A 20172-nucleotide genomic window follows, 5' to 3' on the forward strand; every position below is an offset into this window, starting at 1 on the left:
ACGCATTTATGGAAGAATAACAAAAATTGGGAAAAAGTTTAATGAAGTTAGTATTTAGTACTCCTAGAAAAAATATGAGCTTAGAGAAAAATGGGGGTTAGACCATTTGATATAGAAACGAATTTATATTATCAACGATAGAGATTACGGATCAAAAAGTCGCGTACGAAACTATTCAAGGAATGATTATTGAAAATAAGGGAGGATTGATTTTTTTGTATGCGCCTGGAGGAACTGGCAAAACATTTCTGCTTAATTTGATATTGGCTGATGTAAGAGAAAAGAATGAAATCGCTGTGGCAGTTGCTTCTTCAGGAATAGCGGCTACCTTTTTGTGTGGCGGACGAACAGCTCACTCAGATTTTAAGTTACCACTGTCTATGCAAATATCTGACACACCGATGTGCAATATAAGGAAAAACTCAGGTCAAGGTAGGGTTCTAAAGACATGTAAGCTAATCGTGTGGGATGAGTGCACAATGGGTGGTGCCTTACTCATAATGGCAGGGGATTTTCGACAAATTCTTCCAGTTATTCCGAAAGGAACCGCCGCAGATGAAGTGAATGCCTGCTTAAAATCGTCATACCTATGGGACTACGTTCGAAAATTGACTCTTTCTACAAATATGAGAGCAAATTTGGGAGGAGATGCTTCAGCAAAAGTTTTTTCTGAACAACTACTTACAATAGGCAATGGAAAAATACCAGTTTCTTTACCACCAAATTTAATTTCTTTTCCTCCAGGTTTTTGTCAACTTATGTTATCAGTCGATGCTTTGATAGAAAGGGTATTTCCAAATATTTCAGCCAATCACGCAAATTATAGATGGCTTCGAGAAAGGGCAATTTTGGCACCTAAGAATGACGATGTAAATGTCATTAATTCCAAAATTCAAGAAATACTACCAGGAAATGTCACAACTTATCATTCCATTGACACAGTCGTCGAAGAATCCCAGGCTGTTCATTATCCCGTTGAGTTTCTTAACTCCTTGGACCCATCAGGAATTCCTCCTCATCGACTGATGCTTAAAAAGGGGGCCATGATAATTATGCTGCGTAATTTGGATCCTCCACGTTTATGCAATGGCACAAGGCTAATCATCACGAAACTTTTACCAAATGTTATAGAAGCTATGGTTTTATCAGGAAATTTTGAAAACCACAAAGTTTTCATACCAAGAATTCCAATGATACCGACGGATAACCTTTCAATTTTAAACGCCTCCAATTTCCTATTAGACTGGCTTTCGCAATGTCCATAAATAAAGCTCAGGGACAATCATTAGCTGTAGTAGGAGTCAATCTAACCAACTCATGTTTTACCCATGGCCAATTATATGTAGTCTGCTCCAGAGTTGGCGCACCGAAAAACCTTTTTATTTATACTCAAAATAATATAACAAAAATGTCGTATATCCGATCGTTTTAAATAATAATATACCTAAACTGACTTAAAAAAGTTAAAGTTCTTTTATTAACATTGCATACTTTTTGATAGACATGTGGGGTGAAACCCACGGGTATAAGCTAGTATTATTATAATTAATCAGATTGGGTCGGTGTCCTTTACAAATGTGTACATTTTTTTGTTATCTTCAGTGGCACCTTTTAAAAGTTGAAGAGGATCTCTGTTGTTGAAGTGGTAGTGCCTTTGAGAAGCAAGTTCTGGGCAGGATACCAGTAGATGATGCACACTGGCTGTGGCTTGGCAGGGAAGGGACAGCTGTTGGATATACTACCATGTAATAAGTGTGCGCTAGTTATTATGGTGTGCCCAATACGGAGCCGTGTGCATAGATGACGCCGTGTGTGTGGGGTAATGTGGTTGGTGGGTACCGATGAAGGATAGGGAGGTTTTGTATCTTTCGGGTTAATGTTCGAATAACGGTGTTCGGTGTTTATAATACGACCATTCACGAAGTAACTTCGTTTGCCTCTGTTCATGAATAAGTCGGTATATGTCGCTGGGTAGGATGACTTCAGATGTGATTGTTGGTGTAATGGAAATGTCCTTGGCAATTGTATCTGTCAGTGCGTTACCCTAGATGCCGGAGTGCCTAGGTATCCACATGATTTTGATGCTGCTCCGGTGGGAAATGAGTATGTTTATGTATGTTTTAATACAGTCGATGATTTTGCTTGAATTGCTGTGGTTTTGGATGGCTTGGAAACAGGACAAACTGTTTATTAAACTAATTTTATTTATTTATAAAATAAATCTGGCTAGTGGAGCGTAGGGAGCTTAGACTTTCGTCTCATCTAACGCATTTTCCAAAGAGGCATACCCAATCATATCGAAAGTTGCGTAGCCTCAAAGAAGATTCTTTCGCCGTCTAATTCTCATTAAAACAAGAAGCGTAAATGGAATTATATATATAATACATACACATGCACACAAAGTCTGAGTTCACCCTACAAAAACTTTTTAGTGAATGAAACACTGATCAACCTGATCTTATAATTTTTATAAATTTGTATATATGTATACAGTATCGGACGAAACATTTGCAACTAAAATGTGGGCAATGAAAACTTTCGATTGCTCAGCCGTTATTTGTTTGGAACCTGTTAATTTCACTTTATTTGTAATAAAAGATGTTGATTTACGTAAATAAAACAAATTTATTCAAATTCAACAGTTCATATCTTAAATTTAAAAATCAAATGTGTCCAACACCTGTATTTAATAAGACAAAACAATTGCAACTAAAGGAAATCAGTAAACTATTTTTATTAAACTTAGTATTTCGTGGCAAAACCATTGCTCTGAGTAACAGCTCTGCATCGTCTCGGAATTGAAGCTATCAAATTGTCAACTATCGTTCGTGGTATATTTCTCCATGCCTCCAGGACTCTTTGGAAAAATTGGTCAGTATTTGCCACATTAGTCCGATCAATTCTCTTTTTTACTATTTCTCATAGGTTTTCTATGGGGTTAAGATCTGGGGATTGTGGGGGCCACTCCATTACGTCCACTTTATTCCTCTGGAACCATGATTTCAGGACCTTCGCCGTATGCTTCAGGTCATTATCCTGTTGGAAGACCCACTTCAAGGGCATTTCCCACTCAGCATGTGGCAGCATTATCGATTCCATAATGTCCCTGTAAACGTACTGGTCCATTATGCCCATAATACGATGGAGTGGTCCCAAACCAGCAGCAGAAAAGCATTCCCAGACCATAATGTAAGCACTATGCTTAACAGTCTTTACCCAGTATGATTTTTGAAGACGCTTGTTACGTGGGCGTCGAACGTAGGATACGCCATCACTTCCCACCAAATTAAATTTGGATTCGTCGCTGAAAAGAACAGCTTTCCACTTGCTTAATGGCCAATCTATGTGATCCCTTGCGAACTGCAATCGTTTTTGTTGGTTACGCTTACTAATAAACGGCTTCTTTGCTGGTCGGTACGTCCGTAAATCAGCTTCAGCCAGGCGACGGTTGGCAGTTTTTGAGCTGATTGGTAACCCAAGCTCCTTTACCAATTGGGGGGCACTTCTAAATGGATATTTTTTTACCTCTCTCGCTATCAGTTTGTCAGTTCTTTCATCCGTTTTTCTTGGTCGGCCTCCTCGATGCACCACCGCGATAGTTTTGTTTTTTATAAAGTTCGCAATAATTCGAGAAATTGATGACTTATGAATATTATATTTTATGGATATATCTTTATATATTATATTCATCTACAACACGCGCGCGTAATACTTCACCGAACTTATTTCGAGCCATTACTTCATTTAACTCAACTTTACAAAAAAATTGTGTTATCACAAATTCTGCACAAAACTGATGTTCACAAATTGACACGATTAAACTAAACTCAGAACAGTTGGAAAACAAAACCAAGCTCAAGCATTTTTACCGTTATATAGCTAAGCTCACAAGGTTGCAATTGTTTTGTCGCTCATAGTTGCCAGATAATTTAATTTTTTTTTAAATACAGCTACAAAAAGGGAAGGATCTTGAAAAGATTTTTTGGAAAATATTACTCAGATGCTCTAGTATCCATAGCGTGAAATTGAATTGCAATTGAGTGAAGAATGACATTATGACAAAAAATAAATTGAAGGCTGCATTGCAGTTGTAAATGTTTTGTCCGATACTGTATGTTTATTATATGTTTAAGTTTCAAAAACAAAAGTAAATTTCAAGATTCCTCACATAAGTTTTTAGATAACGGTGAATAATGGCAGTAACAACCATAAAGTCTGCGTTCAGACTAAAAGTCTAATACAAAAACATGATATGCTATATGCAAAAATTAAATCTAATATTTAGTTGGATATCCACGTTGCTTTAGGACTTCACTCAGCCTATTTGGCATTGAACTTACTAGTTTCTCTGCTTCCTCTGCTGTTATCTTCCTCCATTCGGCCTGCATGACACTCCGCAAAACCTCTTTACTAGTAATCACTTGCTGACGTATTCTTTTTTCCTATAGATCCCACAGATGCTCGATGGGGTAAAGATCTGGGGAATGTGGCGGTGTTTTAAGCTGTTTTGGGGCGTTGTACAAGAGCCAAAGCTTAACGATCTTGGCTGTGTACTTCGGGTCGTTATCTTGTTGAAACCAAAATGTTCTTAATAAGCCCAGATTTTCTGCACTTTCCTTTAAATTCCGTTTTAGTATGTTCAAGTATCCCCATTTATCCATCGTCGAATCAATAAATTCTAACTGACCCACCCTATTTGCCGCCATGCAGCCCCAAACCATAACCCCGCCACCTCCGTGCTTAACCGTGCCAACAAGATTTTGCTTTTCAAGAGCAGTTCCAGGTGTTCGCCAAACAATTTGACGGCCTTTTATTCCGAATATACAAAATTTACTTTCGTCTGAAAATATTACTTTTTTCCAGAACTCGGGAGGCTTATTTATGTACTCATTAGCAAACTGAATGCGTTTACGTAGAAGTGACAGTCCTTGGCCAGATATAAATCCGGGTCGTGTCGGGAACGTAGAACCGACCGTCGTGGGAACGTTGTGGTCTTGATTATAGTACCTCGATTCAGGTTGCTTTCGTAGATTTGCGAATTCGAAATTTGTCTGGCTTATCAATTTTTCTAACCCTTGCTTTCAAGTGACCGAAAACGTTCTCCCCCACGCTTCTTGACTTGGAAGGTTGGTAATTAAAAATATTTTCCCTGTATCCGACAGTTAAGTTGTAAGGTGAGTTTTCATAAGAAACTGTGTAAAATATTCTACCAAACCAATTTCTATGAAGAAAAATCTTTCAAAACAGTATTGTCAGCTGATTGTTTATTTTGCAGGTAATCAGACATATGTAATTTTGCGGATTCGTACCTTAAAAGAGCAGGACAGCTACATATCAAAATAGTCGTCACCGTTCATGAAGGTCGCCGTTCAGAGTTAAACATAGAAAACTCACCAGAAAAATCTCAAAAAATTGATAATATACGTTTTTTGTTTTCATTTTTAATTTGATCTTGAGAGGTCAGTTCAAGGTCAAACATATAATATTTACCAAAAGTCTCAAAAATATGATAATATACGCTTTTTGGGGTGAGTTCGTTTGCGTTGTTCATTTGATCTTCAGTGAATAAATTCAGTCAAACTCTTTCAGGCCAAATTTGCATAACTTCCTCAGTTTTAGTCTGATTTGCTTGAAATTTTGACGCAAATCTACGGAAGCGTCACCCTTTTCAAAAAAGTTAAAAACAACAATCGGGCTAAAATCAAAAATCGGTGAAATCAGCCTAAAGCCTCCCTAGTACATAGTCAAATTCCCCTGGTTAGCTTCTTTCAGTAAAAGTGTTATAACTCCCTCCCGAGGTGAGTCCCTATATGAATTTATCATCAATACTAACCTAACAGTATGTAACAGGGGTAATACCCCGACTTTCACCTTTCCAAGCACGGAAAGCTTTAGAGGATGGGCGGAAGTAATAGATGTGACATTACTGTCTGAAAATACTTCAGTGAGGGTAGAAAATTGGAGAGTCTCAAGCAAAAAGTCCTTTTCGGACCACAGCTGGATCCTCTACCACCTGGATCTTGAGGTAGATCCACCCTTACCATATCGAAACCCACTTAGAACAAATTGGAAACGGTTCAAAAATGTAGTAGGGAATAGGATAGGAAGGATTCCGATCCATCAAATCACTCTCGCAGAAAACATTGAGAGTAGGGTCACAACATTGGAAAAGACATTCAGTAGGGCCTACAAAACGTCATGTCCAATTAAATATAGCAAAAAAGCCTATCCTCCTTGGTGGAGCAATGAGCTCTCAAAATTAAGGGAAGAAGCCAGATCAAATTTCAATCTCAGCTACTCAACAGGTAATTGGCAGTTGTATAGAGAAAGTCGGAGACAATACAAGAAGGCAATCAGGGCCGCCAAGAAAGAGAGCTGGAGAGATTTCTGTTCTTCTATCGAATCTACCAGAGATTCTGCGAGACTTAGCCGTATTCTGTCCAAGGATCATTCAATGGCTTCTTGGGTCAAGAGGCCGGATGGCACTTGGACTTCTACGGCGGAAGAGTCTCTAGAACTTCTTTTAGATACACATTTTCCGGGATGTAGCACCCATGACAGTGATGCTGGGAGAATCCGGCGGAGCCGATATGACCCACAGCATCTTGTCGATGTAATAGTTACGAAAGAGAAGGTTGCATGGGCAATCAAATCATTCTCACCTTTCAAATCTCCAGGCCCTGATGTGATCTTTCCTAAGATGTTACAGGAAACTCTTGATAGTATTCTACCATGGCTAATGGAAATTTTCAAAGCGTGTCTAAATCTAGGTTATATTCCAAACATCTGGAAACTTGTTAGGGTCGTCTTCATACCAAAGGCAGGCAGAAGAGGACATGAATCAGCGAAGGACTTTAGGCCGATCAGTTTGTCGTCCTTCCTTGTTAAAACTTTGGAACGGCTTTTAGATATGCACATTAGAAGTTCGCTGGAGAGCTTTAGTATATCAACTGCACAACATGCTTACCTCAAAGGCAAATCGACGGAGACAGCGCTTCACGAGGTAATCCGAACAATAGAGGGGTCTCTAGTAAACAAACAGTATACGGTGGCAGCTTTTCTTGACATAGAGGGCGCATTTAATAACGTTAGCACGAATGCTATCCAACGGGCGTTAATAGACTTAGGGGTGGAAAATTGTATCACCAATTGGATCATCTCTATGCTAGAAACCAGGATCATTAGAGCTAATATGGGTAACATCAACATAACTAAGAGAGTCCACAGGGGTACTCCACAGGGGGGAGTACTATCTCCACTTCTTTGGTTATGTGTGATTAGAAAAATCCTAATAAAACTTAATAGAGGAGGGGTAAAAGCGGTGGCGTACGCTGATGATGTGGTGCTAATGGCGTCAGGACTGTGTCCTAATACGATCAGTGGGATCATTCAAAGGGCGTTAGGCGAGCTTAATTCTTGGGCAACAGGCTGTGGCTTAAGTTTAAACCCGCGTAAAACAGAACTCATGCTCTTTACCACCAGATACAAGGTACCAAGCTTTACCCTACCAAATATTAATGGACAAACCCTCTCACTTTCACCCAGTGCAAAGTACTTAGGGGTAATTTTGGACTCCAAACTTAGCTGGAAATTAAACGTCGAAGAACGGGTAAGGAAAGCTGAAATTGCTCTATATGCCTGTAAACGTATGCTTGGAAGAAGATGGGGTCTTCAACCTAAGCATACATTATGGTTGTACAAGGCGGTTATACGACCAATTTTATCGTATGGTTCGGTAGTTTGGTGGAAAGCTCTAGGGAGAGATAGCAACATCAAATTACTCGGCAGAATACAAAGATCAGCCTGTGCAATAACGGTCGGCGCAATCAGATCATGTCCTAGGGAGGCTCTGAACGCACTGACACACGTTATTCCAATAGACCTACATATTAAGAAGACGGCAACCATGAGTGCATTTAGGTTAAACGAAGCGGGCCGCTGGAAAGAAAACACTTATGGTCATGCCAGTCTACTATTGCGGCAAACTCAGTTAACCTCGGTGAGGACTGACTACATCGTCCCGACGGTAACATTCAATAGGAATTTTGCCACTCTCTTTCCATCTAAGGAAGAGTGGAATAAGGGATTCTCATTAAACAACTTCGACACTACAGTCTATACAGATGGTTCTAAAATGGATTGTGGTGTTGGAGCTGGTATATATTCTCATAGACTTAAAATTGAAAAATCTGTGCGCCTCCCCAATACCTGCAGTGTCTTCCAGGCGGAAGTACTGGCAATTGGGGAAGCTTGTAGGCTACTAATCACAGACTTCTCTTTTAAGAGCAATATCGCTATTCTCTCGGATAGCCAAGCTGCAATCCAGGCACTGGATTCAGCGACTACAACCTCAATGGTGGTGGAACAAAGTAGGAATAGCCTTTCCACCTTGAGCGAAAAACATAATGTTACCTTAATCTGGGTCCCAGGACATCGGAATATTGAAGGTAACGAAAAAGCAGATGAACTGGCAAGAGGGGGATCTGCCATGAATAACGCTCTTGCAGAACCGGTATTCACACCATTAGGTGCAGTCAAGAGTACAATTTCCCTAAAATACCTCCGAATGGCGGAGTGTAGATGGAGGGGCCAGACGAAATGCAAAATCAGCAGAACGTTATGGCCCACCTACAACCTTAAACAATCATCAATATTGTTAAACATGAAACGACGGGATGCCTGGAGACTAACGGCAGTCATAACTGGCTTTTGGTCTGTCGGAGAACAGGCAGCCAAAATGGGCATCCCTCACAACACATACTGTCACAGTTGCAAACAACCGGAGAAAAAGGAAACAATCTTCCATTTCCTCTGTGAATGCCCTGCCCTATGGAAGGACAGAATGTTAACCCTGGGCAAACCGCTGTTCGAGGAGCTCGAACAACTGTCTGGCTTAGAGGTCAACAACCTAATAAGGTTCCTGAACCGCACAGACTGGGTATAGACATGCCGTAAATAACAAGTTGGTAACGAGGATGTGGCAACAAAATGGTGCGGAAGCGCTAGTTGGATTCAGGATGAATCACCACTCTAACCAACCAACCCTCAATCTTGCCGAAATTTCAAAGCAATCAAAGCTCACTGACATTGAGTGAGTTATAGCACTTTTACTGAAAGAAGTTACATTCCCATGGCAGCCGGTTCTACGTTACCGGAATGACTCGGACTTTCCCCGACCAAGGGCTGCCGCCTCAGTAAACTAGGCCTTTCTAGTGAATCGTTTGAAGAAATTAACCAGGGCAACTTGAAATTTTTGAGGTCTTCTAAGGCTACGTGGGCTTTTAAAAATTTTGTTTTTCTCTGACGCCAACATCGTATTTTGCTCCACCAGAAGAAGAATGCACTAACCGAGCTGGACTTTGAAACAAATCATATAAATCCTCTTAATAAAAACAACATCTGCCATGTATTTTTCTTTTATTTTATTTATTAATTACAGTAACAAAGTTAAAAGATACACACATATATATAAAAAATTGTAAAAATGCATATTAAGTGTGTAACTATTTTAAAAGGTGTTACAATCTTTTTTTCTCGGTCAAGCGAACAATAATGGCATACAAAATATAATATTTCTTAATGCATAAGTTTTGGTGTCTGCATTGCGGCATACATGGAAAAGGATATTAATAATTTGGTGTTTTCGTACAATATTTGTACTCACATTGGTACACTTATGCATAAGCACATATAATTTATATAAGTATTTAAACTACAACGTTGCGAGGTGTAGCGGACAGCCTGATTCTCAACTGATGAAAATAGGAGTAGACCAGATACGTGAAATAACCGAAAATCACTGAAATCAAAGAATGAAAAATAAGAAATGTTTAACTCATGGAACTCATGGGAATCAAATTCACACACAAAACACCTACAAAAAAGAAAGCCAAAAAAGAACCACATATACCTATGTATACATACGAGTATAGCACTGTGCGACTATCTAAAGGCAAAGTTGCGTGGAGTGGGAAATGAAAAAATGAAATAAAAACATAACAAACATTTCTTGTGAGGATTTTGTATAGTTATATTTGATTTCGCATAAAGTTTTTTTCAGAGAAGTCTCTTAGTTTTTGACGGTATATATTCTGTCCAAAAAGTAGGGGGAATTGTTCAATAAAACGCAAAATAGTTGTTTAATCATCAAAATTTATTTTGTCGCCTTCAAATTAGCATCAGTCATAAAAACACCTTTTAAACGCGTTTGAAGAGATCTTCTTCAGCTCCTTCAGCGAGTTCTCCTTAATTGCCTCTATCGACTCAAAGCGGCATCCGCGGAGTGGCAATTTAAGAGTTGGGAAAAAGACAGTAGGCTGGCTAAATCCGGTCAATACGGTGGTTGTTCGATGATATTTGATGAGTTTTTGGTCAAAAAAGTGTTCACAATATGAGCCTTGTGAGACGGTGTGTTATAATGGTGTAAGATCCATGAATTTTCTTTCCACAAATTGGACCGTTTCCTACGCACATTCTCTCTCAAATGTTGCAAAACTGCCAAATAATATTCTTTATTTACCGTAAAATCTTGGGAACGAATTTCGAGCTTACAACACCATGACAATCAAGGAAAACGAGTAGCGTGGCTTTCACTTCTGACCTTTCTGACTTTGATGTGGTTTTTTGGGTTTCGGCTCATGTGGATAGCGCCATTCAGACCCTTGTTGACTGGTTAACTGGTATGCATGTCAAACTCATATACCCACGTCTCATCACCTGTTATGATGCGCTGGATAAACGTTGGGTCCGAATTCACTTGCTTAAGCATGTCTTCCGCCACCTTCTTCCGATGATTTTTTTGAAAGAAATTCAACTCTCTTGGGACCAGTCGAGCAGCGACGCGTCTCATGCCCAGTTGATGGTGTAAAATGTTGCGATTTGATTCGTGACACATGCTAAGGCCACGAGCTACCTCCCTCAAACTTAAATGATGGTTTTCCAGCACAATTTCCTTGACTTTGTCGACGTTTTCATCCGTTGAAGACATTTTTGGGCGACCAAATTGGCAAAAAAAAATTTAGACAAACAGTCCGTGTCAGAAAAAAGGAAAGGCGATTATTCATGAAGTATAAAAGATATATATTTTAAATTTGTTTACATGAAAGTATGTAAAAAACTACGAGTCGCAATCGTTGAGTAGATATAGCCTGGCATCTTCTTCATTCGTTGCATCTTCAACCAGTTTTTCTGCGTGGCTCGTCGACAAACAGGACTAGACTTTGCGAACTTGACGCACGAGTTGCTTTAAATCATGGACTGACCTTCTGGCAATCATGGACTGACCTTCTGGCATGGACTGACCTTCTGGCAAGGTAGTTCCCCACACATTTTCAATGGGGTTGGCGTCGGGACTGGAAAGGCCAGTTCAATACTGTGACGCCATTTTCTTGTTTTCTTGTTTTTCAATGTGTTTTTCTGAGAGCAATGATTTTGACGATGTGGGACGGCAGGATATGTTCGCCTCCTTCAGTCGATGTACGATGATGTTGATACACACATCTATCCGATGTTTAGCAAGAACTGATCGTGCTTGGCGAAGTCACAAAGAACGCTCCCACTTAAAAAGTTGGACGATCACTTTGTCGTCACTCGCTTCAAGCTGCGCTCAGAAAGGTCATCAAAATTTTCAATCTATTTATTCCGCGAAAGATAATTTCAGCTCTTTCGAATGCGTGCAGAAAAATACCGACTTAAAACGTTTCGCGTACTTCTCACTCATTTTGGTTTGGTTGCGTTTACTGGAAAGTTTCGCAAGACACTAACCTGAGTTACCACTGGCGACGTAGCCCTTGAGTGGGACTATTATGCAGCAAAAAGCAGAACGAAATATATCTTAAAGTTACTTGGAAAAAAAGCGGTTCTTTTCTTCTGACACAGACTGTATGTGTAACGCGCGCTTTTTAAATGAACAATTTCCGATATTTTTTTGATAGAATGTAAATAGCAACCCTGGTGCTAACCAGTTCTTCACTTATCTGATTCAATCGATTCATTTACACTAAATTTTCATTGGTTTAACGTCGTAGAAACAGCATACGAGTTTTTCTTGGATTTACTAATAAATTAACTCGTTGACGTTAATTAACGACATAACCGATTTAGGCAACGACTACAACATTTTCCCCTTTTCGCTAAACAATGGCATACATTGCCCCGTTCAATCTAAACACTATCTAGATAAAATTAAAAAAATATAAAATAAATGAAAATACTCACCCAGCGCCAGAATGTATTCAAATAGTATGAGAAACACGTTGTCGAAGGACGAATCGTTGCGATAATCTCCAAAATTGAAAATTACACCCAACACTGCAATGGGCCAGCCGATGAAGAACAGCGCGGCATGCACAAGCCAAACCAAGACCAGCCAGGGGTTACTCTGTGAAAATAGATTAAAAGGCAAAGCATAAAAGTTATTTTTATTGAATAAGAATAATAATTTTTTGAATTCATGAATATATTTTACATACCCATAAGACACCGAAAAGCAATGCTAAGTTAATAATCAGCATTACAAAAAAGCCTATAAGTATAGAGGTGCTGAACAAGTCTGAAATTTTAAAAACAAAAAAAATGTATATATATAATATATATATAATATATATATATATATATGAATATGTAAATATATGTAAATAGGGAATATTTCAGCTTAATGGAAATTTTAATACTGTCTTAAGTGTATGTAAATTACACCAAACTGACTTCTTGGAAAATAATTTGGAAATGGGTAGCTTCTTTCTTCATTTCTAAAACTAAATAATCCTCCGCAGCAACGGCGTAGTGAAACGTTTCTATATTGCACTTTTAGAGCATTTAGAATCCTATTAGGAATACAAGCGCCTATATTTGATAGCTATCAAAGCGACACAGTAAAGCAGCTAGGTGAGGAATCATTAGTTTTGACATTATTGGGCTCGCTCGAGCTTCTCGCGATGGGTGCATTGATAGCATTCCACATTTGTTCAATTGCATATGCAACAAGTCGAAATGGCACAAGCCCGTAGCAGGCATGTTAAGAGGTAATCTTCTTAAGATATCAGTACAATCAAATTCTCAGCACATCGATACACACGCGGAAAAGCTAGGGTTACCATTTAACCCTCATTGCAGAAGCTATGGAGACCTTTCAGAAAAGGAGACTGCTGAGAACTTTCTCTGGAAATGTCCGGGTTTGCCAGCTAAACGATTAAGGTCTCTGTTGCTCCTTTTTTCGACAGCCTGGGGCAGTGCGCCAACCTAAATCCCATCAATCTTCTTCATTATATCAACAGTTCTGGTTGGATGTAGATATCTCTCTGTTGGATGCCTCATAATGGTATCAGAACGGCGCTTTAGTGCTACTTGGGGAGTGCCAGACTGGCACTTCAACCTTTTCCCTTACCTACCTACATCTTTAAACCTTAGCTCTTTACTTCTAAGCTTCCCCTTGATGGTGTGTTGCCCCATAGCAAGCAAGGGGACATCCGCTAGTTCGTGCCTCATGGTGAAACGATTTTTAATGGTGTGGCCAAAATCGGACCGTTGGCCGGCTCTCAACGAATGAGAATGAGCTGATGGGCGGATGGACTGACGTAGTTTGGGTAACGAATCTGTTTGTTTACGAAAATACTAAGAATATGTTGGTGTTATACGAAAAAAATCGACCAATGAAACTTCGCTGCCGTCTCAACAACGACAAATTTTACAAGTATGTGAATATATGTGAAACGTTAGTGCAGAATTCGGCGAGCGAATCACCCCGTTACGTGGCAGCCGTAGTTACCCACACAACTTTGTTTTTCAGCACAGTTATTGGCAAACCCAGTAATCTATCATCTTGCTTCGTTTCTAGTTATTACCTCTGTGTCCTGTGACCTAAATGAGCTGGTAAGTAAATACTTCAAAATTACTTGCTTATGTTTAATAAGTTGACGAATACATTTCGTCTTTATGTGTATATGTTTAGGTGTGGGAGTAGGATTTATTCAATGCCACTTGAATGGCATTCTTGTTATCGCAGAATATGGACATCGTTGGCTTCCCAACCTATTTTTTTTTTTAATTATGTTTATTTGCAGAGACTTTGTACCAGAGAACTGCAAGCGGTTGTATTTTTCTGACTTGCTAACCACTCACAAAAAAAGCGGTATCAATATGTACGACCAACGCGGTGTTTGCGCTGAGCAGAACCGCAACAGAGCAGTAAATGTTCTATGTATATCGTTTGTACATCCGAGTCTTTCTTTGTTCAGTCTTTGCATCGTTTATAACTACCGCTTCTGCGATCACTTCGTCTATGCGGTGCTGCATACGACCGCTACCGAATGACAAAAATACTGAAAACACCGCCTGCACAAATAGATCATAACACACAAGCAAAAGAGTACCGCTAAAAAATATCTATGCCATCGCGCGTTCACTCAATACACAAATGAGTAGCACTCGAAAGAGTTCACTTTCTTATTTATGTTTTTTTATCTTTGTTTTCGTCGGCAGTGTTTGTTAATATCGAAGATCGAATGTAACTCATAATAGCGGCCTATGTTTTTTTTTTCTTTTATATTTTTTTATATATATTTTTTTTATATATTTTTTTGGAGTTTACTCCTTAAGAAACGATATATAAGGCCCACGGTATGAAAAAAATATGAGTAGTAAAATCGTGTGAATCACTGGCGTACGCTGACGGAAGTGACGCATTGCCCTTTTTCTATATTCTACTGAGAAAAAGCTCTGCATACCTTGTGGCGCTTGTTTGTTGGTGCAAACCAGAGAACTGCAAGCGGTTGTATTTTTCTGACTTGCGATCCACTCACAAAAAAAGCGGTATCAATATGTACGACCAACGCGGTGTTTGCGCTGAGCAGAACCGCAACAGAGCAGTAAATGTTCTATGTATATCGTTTGTACATCCGAGTCTTTCTTTGTTCAGTCTTTGCTTCGTTTATAACTACCGCTTGTGCGATCACTTCGGCTATGCGGTGCTGCATATGACCGCTACCGAATGACAAAAATACTGAAAACACCGCCTACACAAATAGATCATAACACATCGCGCGTTCACTCAATACATAAATGAGTAGCACTCGAAAGAGTCCACTTTCTTATTTATGTTTTTTTATCTTTGTTTTCGTCGGCAGTGCATTAACAAAGGGCACGAATAACTCTACTTGCAGATATGTATATTAATGTGTGCATGTGATTATATGCTTATTTTTAAAAGATTTATAATGGCGGATAATTCAAATTTTATTGCTGAGAAAATTTCTTTATATGTATCTTTATACATACATAAGTATCTTTAGAAGTAAGTTAAAAGAAAAATTATTATTTGTTTTTTTACGATAAGTAATTTGTAAAAGAATGAATTTGGTTTTCAATTTTTATTTTAAAGTTCATTTTATTTTCTTTCATAATTAATAGTAATATACAATAATATAATAAAATAATATCACTGCTTCAATAAAGAAAAAACTTTTCATTTAAAAATACTGCTACATATGTATAAAAATCCTTTTTTTCCGTGCACTGCTATGAATTATACTGCAGACAATCTCACTATTTGCAAGGGATGACGACGCACAGTGCGGCCGATTCCCAAAAAGCTGGCCAAAAGTCGAAAAAAACAAGTTTCTAGATAGAGTTTTTTTGTCTTTGGGTTGGCTACAGTAATGCCTTGAGTAGTGAAAACCGTTCATAGCAACGTCCTGTACCCTTAGTATCCTCTGTATTTTCAGTCGCAACGTGGCCTTCGTTTGAGCATCGTATTACTGTCGATGAATAGTGAAAGTTGTACACATTTGAAAGATTTTGTAATGGAGTAAATTGAACAAAACCAAATGGAATCATCTTCGGAAGGTTAGTAAAATACGAGAAATCTTTAGTACATATCAATACCTCGACACAAAATTTTTAGCTGCAGCAATACGTAGATACATTTTTTGCAATTTTTTTTATAAAATTTGAGTTTTCAAACTGTATAGTAATGCAACGCCGTCATATGCTGCTTTGAAACCTATTAAAGGTTACTCAAAAAAGTAATGGTTACTGAATAAAACAAGATTCAGCTGCTACCACTTGCTACCTTGCGACCCCGAAAACATATAAAGTTACGTGCATCTTGATTATGTTCTTGAATATACGCTATTTCACGTGAGGGGGTGGCCAATAGGGGTGGAAGAGGGTGGATTTTCAAAATTTTAAGATCAAATTCGTAATCAGCGACCCCGACAACCCCCGAGTAAGAAATTTTGAATCAATTACTTAATTTTTTGAGTTTTGGCCAGCTTTTCGGGAATCGGCCGCACTATGCGACGAAGTGTTTGCGGTGTTTTCCTCATGTGACAGATTTCACACGTCACACAGCTTAGCCGTAGTTGAATATACGATTGCTTTCAAATCTAACACCCGAGTATACGAGATATTCATACACTCAACAATCGCGGTAATAGCGGTATTGATCAGCGCACACACCGCTCTTTTGCTTTCCACTCAAATGCGTGCAGTTTTTCTGAAAATATACTGTGAAGATCGAACAAAAAGAGAGCAGGTTTTGCATTTGACCGTAATGGAAATGAATGCTTGAGCTCAAATCACTTGGCGTTTGAGTATGAGTAGTGGTCTTGAAATTTTATTTGTGGAATGTTTGCGTTTCAGTTATAGAAAAACAGAATATTGAAGCGGTGTGCAAGCAGTAACATTACACCGCTGCAGTTCTCTGCTTTGTACATAAAGCTTCCCCATCTATCAGCTATAATGGATATCAACTCCGCGTCAATCCGCGACAATGCAACAGTCTGTCTCTTTGTTGACCAGGATATGTGTACATATGTACATACATACTTTACATTTTACTCTCCATACGTCTATGAGCAGTTTGTGGAAGGAAGGAATACTTTTTTTATTATATTTTCATAACAAATAAAACTGAAAACAATTTGTATCCATGTTGCTTGCTGTTTTGAAGAATGGGGAATGATGTCATTTCTTTTTAATTTATTTGACAAATTTAAAAGTCGAAATGACTTATGTAATTTGAGCGTTATTTATGCATACGCAGGGAATGAGCGCCAAATTCTCAGCCAGAGCGATGTTGTCGACGGCCACCACACCACACCACGCCAAGTACAGTAGATTCTGTTTTTTTGCGGTTTTGAAATAGTGCGGTTTTTAAAAAAATTAAAATATGCATGTCGACCTATCGTGAATTGTACATATAAACAAGATTCTAAACTCGCTAATTTCGCTGAATACCGTCTTTTATTCAAGCACTTAAGGAGAATTTAATATATGTATGTATGTATTTCCGTTATTTTGATTAAAGTCTGCCCATTTTCAGAGAAAGTGAATGTACACTGCTGGTCTTAGGTTAGACGCACCATCGTTTTTTTTAAACAAAATCAATTATTTATTATCATGCTTTTTCTAATTGTCCAAAATGCTTTTCTTATCAAAGTGCGAATCTTGTTCGAAAAAAACAGCTGACAGCTGGTTGATTTGCGAAAAAAGAACTGTACATTTGGAGATTATAGAAATTTCTATGGCAATCACACGTGTTTTCGGTTGGTCACTGAATTAGACGCAGCTTAAATTTCTTCGTATTGCGTGGACACGTGTAAACTTTCGTATTGAAAAATATCAAAAATAAACAAATAAAGTGATTTCGAGCTACATTTGAAGAAAAAAATGGGAAAAGCTGCTGTTATGAGCTTATTGGAACGTCGAAAAGTAGACTTTCTTCACTCCCAAGGACTGTCCAATCGGAACATTGCCAAACAAATAAATCGCAGCTCCAGAACTGTTGACAGATATTTGAACGATCCAGAGGCATATGGAAATAACTTCAAAGGGGGAAAAAGGCACTGTCAAAACAAGCAGTACGCCAAATTGTTAGAACTGCTTCGAATTCGACTAAATCTGCTGCTAAGATAAAGGAATTGGCTGGAGTAAAAGCAAGCCTATCAACTGTTCAGCGTACGATCAGAAATGCAGAACACCTGAAGAAAAAACCCCCTTTGAATGCAATACGCAAAGAAAACCGGCTTCAATTCGCGAAAGAATACATGACGTGGACTGTCCAATCTGACACTCGACTAAATGATTGGCGTTCAGTTGTATTTACTGATGAAAAACGTTTTAATTTAGATGGCCCTGATGGATTTCAATATTATTATCACGATTTGCGAAAGATGAGCTATATTTAAGTCGCCACCATAGCCGAGAAGGGGGAATAATGGTGTGGGGTGCTATCACGTTTTATGGAACAATTGACTTGATTTTTATCGATCAAAAGATGAACGGCGATCGCTTCAAAATATTGTTGGAGTCCGTATTTCCAAAATTAAAAGATCTATTTGGACCAATTTCTTGGATTTTTCAACAAGACAATGCTCCTATTCATAACTCTCGAGTAGTAAAATCAATCAAAACGTTAATATCATGACCTGGCCACCATATTCTCCAGATCTTAACGTAATTGAAAATGTTTGGGGCTGGCTAACACGGAAGGTATACAAGGGAGGAAAGCAATACGAAGATAAGGAAACATTAACTGCAGATATTAAACGTGCTTGGAGCGAGATTTCCTTGAACTACATAGATTCCTTGTATCATTCTATGAAGGATCGGATTTATGAAGTTATTACTAACAAAGGAGGCAGTACTCATTACTGAAATTATTATTTTTTTATTTCGAATAAATCAAATAGTAATTTAAGTTAAAATCCAAATACTTTTCTTATAAAAATTCAAAAGCCAAAGTGCGTCTATTCTAATGACCAAGAAAAACTTGCCTAATTTTGATTAGCTTTAAGAAAATGTTTGAAAAACACAATTTTGTTAAATATGTAAGTTAACACGCTGCGGCACCCAACATATTGCATTCCCACACCCTACCGATACACGTGCCGCTGCATCGGCATAATCGCTGTTATTCCATAATGCAACCCAACACCCTAAGTCAAGGCCAATTGCATATCAAGTACCACGTACTAATGCTTACGCAATAAGAACAGAGCCAGACGTAGCGTCAGCAAATTATGTTTCACACGATTGTGAAATACTTGCACATGCCACCAGTGCATGCCAACCGTGGGAAGCTAGGGGCGGAGCCAGCGTACCAAGACACGGCGCACCTGAAGACAGCAGAACGACCAACACCTACTATATAAAGGCCTACAGCGCACATCAAGGGGCAGTTGCGTAGTGGACACTAACTCTAGTTGTAACGTTTGATTATCTGTATAGTTAATAAACTTTGTAATTGTAACTTTCATCCTTTAGTGTTTGATTTGCAGGACAAGTTGGCCCTTTAATTTTTTTAAGTGTATTGGACTGAAAGTCCTTTTCTTGTATAATCATTTGAATATTATATTTAAAGTATCATTAAATAAGAAATGTTTTTGCATTTCAACTTCTTTTCTATCGTCCTTTAATAAATAATTATGAAGCAAGGTTGTATGGAACTAAACGTGCGTCTAACCTAAGACCAGCAGTGTATTACATTACATTCTCTGTACATTAACGTTCTCTGCCTTTTTGTTTTCACTTACCGCCATCGATCAGTGCCCCTACGAAACCCAGCACCAATGAGACCAGAAAGAATATCGATATGCTTAGGCAGGCTTTACGCAGGCTGATATTGCATAGCGATTTGTCCGCAACGAATTTGGGCATCTTCACTTGTTTTTACAAACTGGTTACCAAAAGAATACAAATTAGTGTTACAAATTATTTTAAATTTCCACGTATTAATGTATGTATGATGTATGTAAGCATAGAGTATTTCGAAAGCCGCACAAAGTTCTAAACAATTCACACACGATCAATTTCTCAATTGAGACTGAACATGCTTGGCTGGCTGAGTGAGATCGTCAAGGTGGCAGCTGCTGGATTTTAAAAAATCATGCATACGAGAGTGCAACAAGTAACTTAGCTGAGAGCTTAAGGGGGGATTCTACTGTAAAAATCAAATTTTTATGGATTTTGTTTTCATACTTGTATTAATTTATTTAGTAAAAAAAAGTTTAGGGTTACATAAACACAGGTCTTGAGTGTACAAAAAAATTTTTTTAATTTATTTTCATTTCAAAATGGCAGCTGTACAGCCGCTCCCCCGAAACGCCTTTTGAAATCTGCCCACACTGTCGCGCATTTAAAAAAAATCTGAAATGAAAAAAACCAAATTTTTTT

General features: G+C 38.4%; 1 protein-coding gene across 2 annotated transcripts; it reads right to left on the reverse strand.

Annotated features, from left to right (window-relative positions):
• Nucleotides 1–9470: 9470 nt before the first annotated feature.
• LOC129246411 (uncharacterized) lies at nt 9471–19738 on the reverse strand. Of its 2 annotated transcripts, XM_054885219.1 has the most exons (5): nt 19533–19738; nt 12471–12550; nt 12217–12379; nt 9665–9799; nt 9471–9597 (listed from the first exon to the last, which is right to left on the reverse strand). In XM_054885219.1, the coding sequence occupies exons 1-4, from the start codon at nt 19654–19656 to the stop codon at nt 9708–9710; spliced, it is 459 nt and encodes a 152-aa protein (XP_054741194.1). In that variant the 5' UTR covers nt 19657–19738; the 3' UTR covers nt 9471–9597; nt 9665–9707. The 2 variants fall into 2 exon arrangements, with proteins under 2 accessions (XP_054741194.1, XP_054741193.1); XM_054885218.1 differs by having other exon boundaries at nt 9471–9799.
• Between the last annotated feature and the right edge of the window lie 434 nt (nt 19739–20172).

The sequence above is a fragment of the Anastrepha obliqua genome, chromosome 4 (genome assembly GCF_027943255.1).
Source record: "Anastrepha obliqua isolate idAnaObli1 chromosome 4, idAnaObli1_1.0, whole genome shotgun sequence".
Classification (NCBI taxonomy): Eukaryota; Metazoa; Arthropoda; class Insecta; order Diptera; family Tephritidae; genus Anastrepha; species Anastrepha obliqua.